We start from the raw sequence: 14,866 nt of genomic DNA, 5'->3' as shown, positions 1-14,866 counted from the left end.
AAGTCTGATATGACATTTAATATCACATACCATATACAATTTCACTCAATCTCGATTATCAACAAAAATACATGAGACCACAGAATGCTTTTGGAAATCATATTGGCTTCTGTGTAACGAAGCATGTCTTGCATAGAGCCGATATGATTTATAAACATAGTTATTTTCTGCCTTTTTCTTTATTTGGATGTGTTTTTATTTGTTGCGCCTGAGAGAAGGTGTTAAATATTTGAGTATGGCTCCCATTTCACTTTCATTGCCATTGATACGTTTTAAGTGCCAGATGTAGCGGAGTTCCTGCTGTCTCTGCGTTTTAAAGTGCTCAAGGCTTTTCACAACTGCTGAATGTTTGGGGTTGATAACAGAGTACAAACACTTTTTTATGATATAGATTGCTATGATATAAGCCCTTGGAATCAAATATGTTCCGACTTACTAGATCTGTAAAAGAAAAGCTCACTTCAGTGCCATCAGGTAACAGCCGTGTCTTCAAGTTTGTTTGTCTTTGTTATCTTCGGTTATCATGGGGTTGGTTGTTGAACTACAACCCAATAGTGAGGGTGAGCCAAACTGTTTTATGAGTATGAGGTAATGCAGTACTGTGCTGGGATTTTATATAACTGGCCTTAACTTGGCACTCACTTATAGTAACCAGATATTTGAAATTTGGCTTAGCATCTCAATACATTTAGTTGTTCTTGTTGTTTCTCTTCCGTTGCATTTGGTCATTTGTTTTGAATGCTTTGTTGAATGTTCATAGGTGGTCTTTATACAATGTAGTGACTGAGCTCTATAAATCAAATGGTAATTATAGCTGTGGAAAGCAACAACAACCCTTAGTTGGTCAATGATGTAATGAATGATGGTCTACATTGTTTCGTAATGATGTAAGGTTTGTCCTCTAGAAGCTATTTATGTTGAGCAAGACTTCCTTGACAGAAGCTGATGATAAATTATACTATTTACTGTTGAACATGTGTGCACTGGTGTCTTTGCTTAGGACAGACGTGCACTTTTCACACAGACACATTGAACCCCTATCCTCACTGGTATCAAGATGTTAGATTCCACACGTATTGTATCAGTTTGTTGTCTGAGAGATGAAAGCAGTGCGAGTAGTGTCAAAAGCTTAAATGAGCTTCGGCCAACAACGGTAAAGATGACATAAGTTGGAATTTGGCAAGGTAAGAAAATGGTTTCCTCATTTGGCTCTTGTCGAAGCTTAAGAGCTTTGGGTTCTTTACGTAACCCTCATGTCTCTGATTAGCACCTCCTGAGCGACATCATCCGCAGCTCCTTTCACACTCAGCCAGCCAGGACTCAAACTCATGCATGTCCGTTTGTCCCCTAACAATATATGTCAGGGAACTGTACCAGAACTGTAACACGTGCCAAAACATATAAGATAGATCCGGTGGAAGTCTTACTTTACGGTATACTTTATATTCATGTTTAACAATTAATGGGGGGATTGAAATAGTATGCACTGTGTCTTTTAACGTTGGTTGTACATAGGTTGCCTCAGTGCCATTTAGAGTTGCCTTTCTCAAACGAGTTAAGATGCTATAAAAATACTTATGAATCGTGCGCTGTTTAGTGCCAAGAAAAGCATTCTATCCAGTTTTCTTGAGCAAATAAGTTTTCATTTGACAGGATGTCCTGTTTTGTTTATCCAGCATATCTTATAAGTAATCATTGCTGGCCTTATTATGCATCCAACACTCCCCCTGCTGGTGAAACGCCATCCCTGCACCGTGAAAGCTTTTGTTAAATGTCCTAAGAAACCCTAGAAAGAGCAAGGATAGCCAAATAACAACTCCTCCTACACATCATTTGGAAAGCTTGTAAATCTATTAAGACACCCTTCGAGGACTTAATCTTATCTTTATTTCAACTTCATTTAGGCATTGTAAAAGACTTACCATTGACAAGTCCCTTGATTAGTGTCACAACAAACAACAAAGCAACAAGTGACTGAATACAAGTGTTAAGACAATGGGCTAAATGGGCTGGACAATGAGTTTGTAACCATTCTGTGTTTCTACTCTGCCTCTCTGCCATGCCACTGCTGCCTGCTTGTTAATGTTGTGCATGCCGCCTTAAGTCCCCATTGATTTAACAATAACACATGCTCAGATTGTGGCTTTAGAGAGGAAGCTGCAGGCCTCCAAGACCAATAACTGCTACACCCCCTCACCCACCCGCACCACTTCTAGGATCAGTCAATATCTCATGTCTTGGGAAGTGTTATTGATTGTTTACACCAGTGCTGATTTAATTTCATATCATGATATTGGTTTTTTTATAGAAGCACACATCAGAAATATCAGTCTCTTTAGGGGTGGGGGTCTCCAGGCCTGTAAGGGGATGTGTTTGGGTGGTTGGAGGATATACGGTTTGTCTTATGCCTCTGTAAAGGCTACCTTGGTATCTTTGATAGAACGTATAGAGTTAAGCCAGGGGTCGGCAACCCGCGGCCCTTTAAGCCCTCTGCTCTGGCTCCCTTGAGCTTAGACAAAAATAAGAAGAAAATAAAAGCATTTGTAGGACTATTTATATTTTGTTGCATGGTTGAAAATGTTTCGTATCTTGTATTTTGAGGTGATACTGTGACACATAAATAAAAAACAAAACGGTTTTAATTAGGTCAACTAAAATATGCGTCACATCCTGCTACGGTCCCGCGCGAGCGCCTTTTCTTGGAGGCGAATAACCTAACCCCGGCTCGATGAGCGAACTATGGATAAATCAAAGAAAAGTACCGGAGGAACACAGGATTTAATTCTGCGTGGACAGAGTTATATGCTTTCACAGCAAACTATGCTGGTTTACCGGTATGTTTGATATGTAGAGAGAAGTTGTCAATGGTGCTGCAGCCTTTACGTATCGAGGAACAACAAGGGAGAGGAAGACAGCTGACGATCTTCAGTCATAATTCAATGGGGTATGTAATTTATTTCAGAAAACACTTTTTGTTATATTCCATGGAATGCTCTTAACGTCCCGATAGCAATGAATATATTAAATGCTTTGACAATAAATACATACAAAAATTAATCTGTGGAAGCCGTAGCGCTGTAAAAAGCATGACCAATCGTCTGAGCCGGCCCGGCTAAAGTAACTGGATGGCCTACCTGCCTGTCAGCCTTCCATCTGTGCACACACTTATCTCGTGCCCTCATTGGTCATGTGCGCGTTCGTGTGTGTTGGAGGAGGGGCTCTGTAAGAAAGTCTGAAGGAAGAGGCATATTTTTTCCGGTTGTGTACTTTCAAATTCTAGCTCACTCGAGCTGGTTTCTCCATTCTTACCTACCCTACCTTTAACTCTGTTTAGGGTGCAGCTATATGTTTTATTTATTTCAAAGTGGGCCCATTTTAATAATATTTGTTTTCCTTCAAATGTGCAGAGGACTCCCCAAGTGCTGTGTTTAATTTATTTTAAAGTAGGCCTGTGTATTATTTTTAATTCTCCTTATAAGAGTTCTTTGTTTCTTATTAGAGGTTAACAGTTTTATATCATGTAATAAATAGCCTAATAAATGCAAAAAAACTGTAGTTTTTGTCTGATAGAACAATAAAAAACTATGAAATATGTTTTGCGGCTCCAGACAAAAAAATGTTTTGGAAAAAGGAGCAAAATGGCTCTTTTGGTCAAAAAGGTTGCAGACCCTTGAGTTAAGCAATATGGTCTCAATCTTTTATCCCAATTTCATATCTCAGTTAGGACATATTTCACAATATCTAGCTAGCTTAGCACTTTTTACTTTTGTTGTTATTTTGTTTCTTCTTTACATGCTTGTAAAGCGCTTTGAGCACCAGGAAAAGCGCTATATAAATGCAATGTATTATTATTATTATGTTCAATTACTACATGATAAGGAAATATCAACATGGTAAAGCCTATTTTAGTTTATCCCTGTGATCTTTTGTTATATCATTAAGAACTTTACTGCAAAAATATCCACTACAAATTATTTATAAAATGTATAAATACATCTTGCCAGCTATACACTGACCGCATTCATTGCCCAGCCCTATTCGGCACAGTGCCAGTTTAGACGAGTGAGCACATCCCCCTTAAAAATGACTAACCCTATCTGAGTGCTATTTGTCTGGAACTGAAAAGATCCACCGTTTCCTGTAACCAGTCGATTGATCCTCTTTCCATCCAGTCAGCGCCATTGACCATCCATTAAAACATGTCACCCCTATTGATCTTCCATTAAGAAGAAGCCGAGTGGCACCATTTTCCTGCATTTGAGCCATTGACTTTCATTGATCTATGGTTATCTGATCTGTAAGCGCATCACCCTCTGTGCTTCTGAACGCATTCTCTTTTCCTTCTCCTCCATCTGGAGCCATCGTGGTATGGAGTATATCGTGCATATGGTTAGGGGGCATTGGAGTTGGAGTCCTTCTCATAAATCTGGTCTCTTTAGTCACCCATTAAAACATGTTAAACAAGGTTCTGTGCACATCTAAGCTGATTAACGTGCTTATTAGTTCAAGTAAAGCTATCCAAGAGTAAAGGAGAAAACTAATTGATTGATTTCCAGCCTTTCAAAAGAGACAGACACTACTGTTTCTTTATCAGAGTCAAAATGGACAAAGACACAACACCAATCATTGTGCTCCAGTCCCATTCTTTCCTCCTTGGAGCACTTTAGACTTAACTCGGTTTCCTCATTACCTTTTTATTAAATCTGGTTCGCATTTATTTAACATCTGGCAAATTTGTCACAATTATCCATTTAACATTTGTATGTTGCTAAAGGTATTAGGCATTTGGTATTAAACTTAATGCAAATGATGCAGAACGGAGAGATTTTCCTGCCCTCTCACTTTACTACTACATCTGCAAAATCCAATGATATCATGCAATCTAATAAGTGGTGACAAATTAAAGGAAAAAACCTGAATCGGTGAGTGTAAAAGTGGGAGAACTTGGTCCAACAGTGCTTTTACCACTGTCATATTTCTGGTGGCCAATAACAGCTCAATACCTTACTTACCTATCTTTTTTTTACACTCGCAGTGAAGTATAGAGTCACGTTATGGTGTGTTAATCAGTGATGTGCCTTTCGTCCATGCATTAATAAGTCAGATGCTAATTACCGAGCGATTGGATGTGATGATTTGATGAAATTACATTAAATTGGGCCCGAAGCCTCCATAAATGTAAAACTCTCCTATTAAATGTTGTGCTTTGACAGCATTTATGAAGATGGAGAAAACCACATCTAATTTTCAGGCTATTACCCCTAACCTCTGAATGACCTTGCTGTAGATGTTTTGATCTCTTATCTTGCATAAAGTACAGGAAACTTTCCTTTAACAAAACAACACTTTACTAACTAAAAATCTAAATAGCCTACATGATTAATCAGCAACATATCAGCTATAAAGTGATGTCTAATGGCTCCTTCACAAGTGCGCTAGAATGGTCCTTGTGCTATTGGTAGGATTAGAAATGTGTTTTAGGCTTAGCTTCACTATAGTCGCCCTGTCAGCAGCTACCTTTCATCTGAGGGTATCGGTTAACTTCTGACCCCCCCAGGCTTATAGTATTGATGAGTATTTCATAGTTCATTGATCACAAAACAGTCATGTCAGGCTAATGCATTTTTTCACCTCGAGCACATCAGTTGCGCCTATAGATGGTGCAAATAATACTAGAAAGGTGAACTAATTCAACAATTTTTTTCTCATAAGCTACACATTTTACCGACCTACTTTACTTCTAATGCCATTAACTGACTGATTGCAATTTTGATATGATTCATGATATTGGAAGGAAAACCCATTTTGGCATCATTATTCTAACTTTCATGTGGTGATTTGTAGTGATATTTACCAAACAAAGATTGTTTCTAAACGTTGTACTTAATTCAGAATGTCCTTTTGACACATTTTCTGATTTAATTCTATTATACTAGTCCATGTTGTGTTTTCCATACAATTCCCACTACTTGTTCATCTACTACTTTCTGTAAAATAGTTGCTAATTGGTAACAATGTCATACTTCCTCTCACTTAGATCCTCTTTTTAAATACCAGCACCAGCAGGGAAAATACACTTACCTTCTGAAGGACCAGGTGAGCCTGGACAGCGCATTGATCATATAGACCTGGTCTTTGTTTTGATTATAATCCTTTTATCCCCCAATATCTTGAAGTCCTCCTCACCACCGTGATTAGTTTTCTTTCCTCCCTCTATCCTCTGGTCAGTGGCTCCTGTGTATCCTCACTTGTATTCAGCTTTAAAGAGAGAAAAGGATGAGAGTAAGAGAGTGGGGAAGTGATTGCTTTGGCCCATCAATAATGGGAGTGGTCTTTCGGTGTATGGCTGGACAGATGACTGCAACAAATAAGGCTGAAGCTATGGGAGTGAAGGATGAAGTGGAGAAGAGGCGTGGTTATTGAATGATGGAAAGAAAAGGACCTGCGAGTGAGAATTAGAGCGCAGTGGACTAATTATCCTCATCAATCCATCACATTGTCCTTTCTCGTTGTATGGTCCTTGGCTGTAACGGTCTCAAGGAAGAGTTGTTGACAACAAAAGGAGAGGGATGTGATTCATAAAGATTGGATGGATCAATCGTGAGATTGGAAAATTAGAGGACAAGGCAGGAAATAAGGCGTCAGGTATCAATGTCTTCTGGGAATGCTCTTGTGCTGGAGAAGTAACCCAATATGGCCGCTGATCAGAGACATGTAATCACTGTTATACTGAGACTGGAGCCACACGAGAACGGTAACGCAAACGAACCGAATTCGATATCAAAAAAGTATTCCGTCCACACGCAATAGGCACCAGAAACGTGTCCGTTCACACAAGACCGCTCGAAAGTGCTGGAGGCGCTGTAGATGCCGGGCCTGTAAGTGGTGCTATACTTCTGCCACAAAATACACCAAAAGCATCGAAGAAGACTTCATGGTTGCCCTTCTATTTATTCTCCGCGGTGGACGCTCTGGCTCTTTTTCTCCCTCCCCGAGGCAAGCGTGTGCTCCTGCTGTAAATCTCTCCGGTAGTCCACCAGCAGATGAAAAACACCCACCTCTCTGCTTCTTCCAAGGGACGAGGGGACCGTGCAGCAGAGTTTCCGTTCGCTTTTTTTTCCGCCGGTCAACATGTCCGTTAAAGTTGAAATCTTCCGGACAAAATTAGAAAAGTGCAGTCAGAAGTCTTCTTTGTTATTTATTGAGCTTTAAAACAAATTGATAGCGACTCTATATAAGAATAGAAAATGGAGCCTCCCTTTTCCTCCCCCTCTTCTGACAGCCCAGCAGCTGATCTCTGAGCAGGAGAGGCGGGGCTATTGCGTCATCGTTATCAGGAAATTATCGTATAGGGCGTAGACACAGAGCCGTTTCGTCCGCAGATCTACCCACCTTGGGACCCGTTATCGTTTTCTGCATTTCCATGTCAGCCTCTTGTGGCCAAACCGTCTATATGATAGAGAACTGTAGCGGATACGACCGTTACCGTTCTCGTGTGGCTGCAGCCTGAGCTGTCATAGGCTTAAAAAGGGTATTTTCTTGTGTTGCTTCAGTATAACGGGTTAAGAAACAATGCTGCTCACACACAGTTGGCCAAATGGATAACCTCCTTATATCCTGATTTTGTAGTTTTCCTCATGGTTACTGTCTGCTAGCCTTGTAACAAGTTTTAGGACATACTCCAAAATGGGTAGTCTTCATGGTGACAAATATACAGATGATTACGTTGGAAATGTTCATGTATTGTCTTAACTTTGTCATGTTCAGTAATGGTAATTACCTCAGGTGTGTCCTTTTAACATCATGTCACTGATTTCCGATACTATGAGTTATGTATAAGGAAATATCTAACTAGAACTGGGTGTGTGTGGTTGAGATATTAAAAAAGTGTGTTCATTTATTCCAAAGCATATTGTCTCTTTGTACTCCAAACAGTTGAGAGGATGGCTTACACCAAGTTTGCTCTTGAATATGTGTTAAGACTTTAAAGGAAAATGTAATATCCTATAACTTAAAGTGTAAAACAGTTTACGCATTGCTCTCTGTGGCAGGAGACATGGTGCACTCTGCCACACCCCAGCCAGCGAGAGCTCAGCAGGTGTTGTCCATTAGAGGTTAATGATGCAACAACCTTTTTTCTAGTGCTACTGATAAGTAGACTTAAATACAACATTCTTCAATCCATTACATCTGTATGTTTTGACCCTATTTTCACAAAAGGGACAACAAACGACAGTCGCTAAATAGTAAATGGACTGCATTTAAACATCTCTCTTATCTCTTTCTGACCACTAAAAGTGCCTTTACAAGTTAACACAAGTCAGCATTCACCCATTCACAAACATTCATACAGAGGCTACCATACCAGGTGCAATCTGCACATCCAGAGTGATAAACATTCACACACCGTTGGCCATGCCATCGCAAGGAATGTGGGGTTCAGTCTCTTGCCCAAGGACACTTGTACTTGTTGATGGCCAGAGATGGCAAAAGTAAACACCTCCTTTACTCAAGTAGAAGTACAGATACTCATGTTTAAAAATACTCTGGTAGAAGTAATAATAATGCATTACATTTTGTATTAGAGCGCTAACAGGTGCTCAAAGCGCTTTACAATTACACATTACACATATTAGACATGTAAATGTCATTACTGTGGACATTACCCACAGGAGCATTTGCGGGTTACAAGTGTCTTGCCCAAGGACACAACGGCCTGACGCAGTGGCGGCCGAGGCGGGTTTCAAACTGGAGTTCACCAACGCCCCTTGATCTGATGATCAACGCTCTAACCACACTTCTTTACTCAAGTAAAAGTAAAGAAATATAGGCTTCGAAATGTACTTAAAGTGGACCTATCATGCTATATTTGACAAATATATTGTAGGGCTATACCTATATAAAACATGTCTGGTATTTTTTTTTTAAAACTTCACAAACAGATCATGCATTTTAGCCATGCCTCATTTCGCTCTATTTGCTCTATTCCAGCCCTGTTTTTGCAAGTGCTGATTCTGTGACGTGGCTTTAATGCAAATGAGCGGAGAATAAACAGAAGGCCAACCATGGCAACCATGTGCGGGAAGTCTTCTTCGCTGCTTTTGTGGCAGACTACAGCGCCACTTACAGGCCTGGCATATGTACTACAGCGTCTCCAGCGCTTTCGATCGGCCCGTGGCCGTGGCCCAACCTCTCATTCCCCTGATAGGTGGAGAGTTGCCCATATAGGCGGAGCACCCCTTTTCTGATGTCAGAAAAATTCAAATCTGTATCAGCTCCGTTACAGCCCCATTTTTAGAGATTTGGGTATGGAGGGAAAGAGAGAGGGTTGTGTTTTCTGACACTTGGTGAGTTCCCTGACACACCGGGGACATATTCATGTATAAAAGACGTACAAAAGTGCATTTTGCATGATAGGTCCCCTTTAAGTAAAAAGTACCCATAACTAGCAGCTGTTTTAAAGAGTAACTGACTCCCTTTATATTAATAGAACAATAATGTTATTGTTAGCTAATGAATGTTCTGGTGCTGAACAACGGCAAGATGACAACGTTTTCATTGGTCGCTCTTCTTTAGAGAAGACCAGGAAATTATGGATACACGGATCATGTTCAAATCAATAGGCACACAATGACTCTAAATAATAATGATCACGCCACCAAACACAGATCAAAACTAAATGTAAGAAGTAGAAAGTACAGGCATTTGTGTTAAAAATGTAAGAAGTCAGAAGTTGTCAGAAAAATAAGTAGTGGAGTAAAGTACTGATACCAGAAGAATGTACATAAGTACAGTAACGAAATATTTGTACTCCACTACTTCCCCCCCCTCTGCTCATGGCAGACGTTTTGAATTGAACAACCCACCCACCAATTGGTGGAAGACCAGAATACCTCCTGGGCCACAGCTCCGCCACACCGTCAATGTACGTCCACTAAAAGTTTGTTTTTTTGCCACTGACAAGCTGTGATGGAGGTGATGTCGACAGGGATAACTACAAAGAAAGTAGGAATTTAAAAAATGCACGTTCAGGAAGGGGCACTAATGAAATCCACAGATTTATTGCCGAGTTTACTCTGGCATCTGTTTTTAAAGCATTTTGAACATGCATGCTGATATGCCAGAGGGTCTGAGCATGACCTCATAGCATGAGACAAGAGGTATGCACAGAGAAGTGGTAGCAACAGAAAAGCTAAATATAACCACCTGCTTGGAATTAGGTCTGCTACATTGCTGTTGTTATCTTGGGGAAAGTCTGTTTACCAGTTTTTTCCGTAGTCACCTAAATGTGCTGGCCTGCAGGCAGAGCACCGACACTTGATGAGACACCATGATGTGCAAATGCCAAATCTCTGGTCCAGGGGCCAAACTCTGGAAACAGAATCTAAATCTTTATGAGCTTGTAACCATGGGGAGTATGTTTTAATAGCTATACCGGATTTTGTCTAACTCGAAATGCGCTCTGTGTTGACTCATTCTAATAGTTTCCTAATCTTGCACTTCTCCCAGTCGCAAGTTGACCAATAAATCTAGTTGTGTAATGAGGTCATTTCTTATTTTTATCCCCAGATGCATCTGAGGCAGAGGAGGAGACGCAACAAGAGAAACAGCCAACAGAAAAAGCCCCAAAGAACACAAAGACCAAACCAGAGAAGAGGAAGAGTGTAACAGAGGGAACAGTCAAAGCCAAGAAGAAGAAAAGTAATGAACAGGTACCATCATGTTTTTGCTATTCCTGTGTGAGCTGCCAATAAGAAGAGTCTTTCACCTTATTGGAAAATGTTCTTCCAACCCATTATTCTAAATCACATGTGTCAAACTCAAGGCCCGGGGGCCAAATCAGGCCCTTGGTGGATTTAATTTTGGCCCGCAGGATAATATTTCATTACTATTAGATCCAGCCCTTCACTCAATCCTGAGGATTTCCCAAACATTGATGAACTTGCACCCAAGATGAGATGCCAAGTATCTGGCTTGAACTAGCACCACAGAGCATCAAACTGAGTTTAATGGATGTTTCCTTCTGCACTTTTTCTCTCACGACAACAGGGCATGTTTGGTTTTTTCTTTGAGGGAAATAGTTTTGTGTACATGTAATCATAAGAAATGACGGCAGATAGAGCCATGAGAAATGAATGCAACTGATTATTTAATGTTTAATGTTGTTTTTATAGGCAATAATTTAAGCTTTGTTAGTTCCAGGTTTAATATGTGCAATAAGTTCATTTCAATAAGTTTTGCAATAAACATTGAACCAGTCCGGCCCTCGACTAGTACCCATTTTTTTATTTTGGCCCACTGTGTATTTGAGTTTGACACCCCTGTTCTAAATGATCAGGATGTTTTTTTCTGAGCGATTGAATATATATATTTATATTAAAATGTATAACATTAATAGCAACAGATCTGCCTGTTATGCCTCACCCTGTGTTTCCAGAAAATTAGAAACATTAAATATACCAGCCTATTAAATGAGAAAGTAATGATGACATTAACTGATAGCAGAAATAGTAATTCAGTGACGTTGGCTTATTATATTCAGGGGTGCACATAACTTTTTGAGTGAGTTACTCAGATGAGTACCAGGAGCCAGTGTTTGGTACTCACCCCACACGAAGCGTGGTCCTCTATTTACACTTCTTGCATGCTAGATGATGAAGATGCACCTCCCTGTCTCTTTTTAAGCCTCCGATTTGCTTTCTCCAAAACTTGTTGCCAAAACTGTGAAGTCCTTGCATTTCATGAGGCCAAGTTGAAGGATCAAATACTAAGAAATGATCACATGAGTTGAATTCATATCTGATTTCAGATGTGGGAAGTTACTAAGTACACTTATTCAAGTACTCTACTTAAGATATTTGTACTTTACTTGACTTTGATCTAATTTGTAAAACTAGCTGCACCTTTACCAGCTTTGAGAACACGTTAATGATCAATCATTACAAAACATATCATAAATATTATTCTGAAATGGACCAATCTGCACAACGACTACTTTTACTTTAACTATATTTTGATGATAATACTTTTCTAATTTTACTTGAGTAACATTTTGAATGCAGGACTTTTACTGTAACAGAGTAACACTCTGGTACTTCTACTTTTACTCAAGTACAAGATCTGAGTACTTCTTCCACCTCTGTCTGATTTCAAACTCTTCCATAACACCTGAGTAAGTTTGCAACTGTGTGTTTTACTCTTCTTTACTCTACACTTTGGTGTAAATCAAACTGCAGCAGCTTGACCACAGAGCGTGCACGTTGTGATCAGCTGATTTTGCGCAGTTCTCCAGAGTGTGCGCGGGGCACAGAGTGTGCACAGGGGAGTCTCCCACTGCAGCCAGTTGGCGGAGTTTTGGCACAATTCTGTTGTTCATACCGACGTTATGTCTGTGCACACGGTGACCAACTCTCGTCCGGTGATCTAAGCCTCTGCCTCCTGTAAAGCTTCACAGGTCCGTCGGTTATGTCCTGCGCGGCTCGGCCAGCTCCAGTTCAACCAGTCATAGAAAGTCCGAAGAGTTTTTGCAGGGAGTGAAACGGCAACGTAGCTGCTTAATGTCTTTGTGTTTTTTGACATGTCTCGTAGTTTACTCCATTGACTGTTGACAAGAAACACGTGTAGACGAAATATGTGTTTTGTTTAGATGTTTTGAGTTACGCAAAGACGCATAGTGACACAAGTGACGTTACGCAATTCAGATTTTTGCCGCGCATGCGTACCTGCGTACCAGTTATGTGCACCCCTGATTATAGATATGATTTTGCGTTTATACCTTGGTAACATAAAACACAAACTATTTAACAGATGATTTAGTTTAATGCTAAACGAACTTTTTTCCCCACTGAGGATTAATCATTACTTTATAACTTATTTTAAAAGCATCCAAAACTCTGGTTAATATGTATTGTCTGTATGTATTGCTTTTACAGAAAGTGTCTAATATTCCTCCAAAGACGGAGACCGACGATGATAAGACGACAAAACCCAAAAGAAAGAGGAAGGTGAGTGTGGGGACACCTGCTGCTGCACGGAGGGACACCACTGGGCTTTAAGTGTGAACATTACTGTACATCACTTTATTTTGTTTTCCAGAAAAAGACGATTACAGACGTCTTGGCCTCTTCGGAGCCAAAACCCGGCTGTCCGGCCGACCTGCAGAGCATGGTCACGCTTTACTTCTCCGACAAGCGTTCTGTGATCGAGCAGGAGGAGCTCGTACTGCAGGGTGAGTCGGATCAAGTCCTCTCTAACTCTATAGTTCAGTGAATATCTGCAGAAACATTGATTCACTAAGGTCACTGTATCCTGAATCCTCCAGACTCCAGCTTCCTGTCCTGTAACGACCTGACGCACACACTGTCCTCTTTTCTGAAACAGGGTAAGTGGTGGCTAAACTGAATTCTTCTAGTAGCTGTTGACTTTCGAACACACATCTGACTTTTATCTCATCCCCTTCATTTTGTAAGTTTGTCCCAAGTGGTCGAAGATTCAAAAGCAGCACAAAGAAAAGAGTTCAGTGGTTCTGCTCATCGTCTGTAGTTCGGCTCTCCGTGCCATCGAGCTCCTTAAGTAAGTGAAGCATCTGATGAGTTTGTAACATATCTCACATGACAACTTTTTCATTATATTTACGTGATTATTTTTGTGTTTTTTCCAGGCAGATGACAGCCTTCAAAGGTGAAGCCAAAGCAGTAAAACTTTTTGCGAAACATATCAAGGTATTCATTTTGATGCATGTTTTTGTAAACAGTGGTACGTTTTACCCGAACAATATTCTCTTAATGTCTGTGTTTTGTCTGTGCAGATAGAGGAGCAGGTGAAGCTGCTGCAAAAGGGCGTCACACACGTGGGAGTGGGGACACCTGGCAGGATCAGCGCTCTCATTGAGAAAGGTAGGTGTGAATATGTCTTGATTTAAAAAATAAGTCCTCAAGGTTGTTGAAGGTTATTTATGGCAACTCTTGTATTTGTTCCAGATGGTTTGAGCTTGAAGGCGTTGAAGTACGTGGTTCTGGACTGGAACTGGAGGGACCAGAAGCTCAGGAGGATGATGGATGTACCTGAGGTGAGCTACTGCCCCCTGCTGGGCTAAAAGATCATTAGTTTCTTATGTATGTGTACTTACGTAAGGTGTTAAATGCAGTACTTGGTAGGATCTGAGTAGTTCTTCCATCACTGAGTTTAATTTGATTGCAACATGCACTGTGAGAACAGTCTCTTTAGTCATGTAGACCAGGTGACTTGCAAAACTAACATGATTGAACATCATTTAGCTAATCATATATTCTTGAACTTTCACTACAAAGAAGCTATTTTTATTTTGTCATTTTTTTTATTAGGAATAAAACATAAATATGTCCTAACATACAGTATGTTGGGGATGTCTTTCATCTTGTCTATACCTTTTGTTTTAACATCATACGTACATGTCTATTTCAGGTCAAACTGGACTTTATGAAGCTGCTGGAGAGCGGTATCCTGAATGGATGTAAAGAAGGCAAAGTCAAAATTGGACTATTTTAACTGCCCGTACACTTCGCTGTGCGCTGAGATTCCAGAGACACTTTCATGTTTTAAAGCCCCACACTGAAGTCTGATCACTATGTGCCGAGGGGCCTCATCCTGTTTGTATTCCCTTTGTGTCTCTGTGAAATCTGCGCTGTGCCTTTTTATATTTCCAGAGGCCGTTTTCAAATGTGTGCTGTTGTTTGTTCACTGTTGTTGTCCAACACGACATCCCAGTGTGATGGATTGAATAAACGAACTGAGAATGAAACCAGCATCCTTTTGTTTGTTTAGTCTGACCTTGGGAAGTCCCTCCTACTGAGAATGTGAGGTCATGAGTTAACTTGCTCACTAGGAT

At 40.3% G+C, this 14,866-nt stretch overlaps 1 protein-coding gene across 1 annotated transcript in view; it reads left to right on the top strand.

Moving 5' to 3' along the window:
• Positions 1–14,779, top strand: part of cmss1 (cms1 ribosomal small subunit homolog) — a 35,689-nt gene extending 20,910 nt beyond the window's left edge. The window contains exons 2-10 of the mRNA XM_034213779.1: positions 10,570–10,712; positions 12,933–13,004; positions 13,096–13,228; positions 13,322–13,381; positions 13,470–13,572; positions 13,661–13,721; positions 13,808–13,895; positions 13,980–14,068; positions 14,443–14,779. Of these exons, the coding sequence (XP_034069670.1) occupies positions 10,570–10,712; positions 12,933–13,004; positions 13,096–13,228; positions 13,322–13,381; positions 13,470–13,572; positions 13,661–13,721; positions 13,808–13,895; positions 13,980–14,068; positions 14,443–14,526 (833 nt within the window). The 3' untranslated portion in view covers positions 14,527–14,779. The remainder of the gene's footprint in view (positions 1–10,569; positions 10,713–12,932; positions 13,005–13,095; positions 13,229–13,321; positions 13,382–13,469; positions 13,573–13,660; positions 13,722–13,807; positions 13,896–13,979; positions 14,069–14,442) is intronic.
• The last annotated feature ends 87 nt before the right edge of the window (positions 14,780–14,866 follow it).

The sequence above is a fragment of the Gymnodraco acuticeps genome, unplaced genomic scaffold (genome assembly GCF_902827175.1).
Source record: "Gymnodraco acuticeps unplaced genomic scaffold, fGymAcu1.1, whole genome shotgun sequence".
NCBI lineage: Eukaryota > Metazoa > Chordata > Actinopteri > Perciformes > Bathydraconidae > Gymnodraco > Gymnodraco acuticeps.
This window is presented reverse-complemented; position numbering and strand designations above follow the sequence as displayed.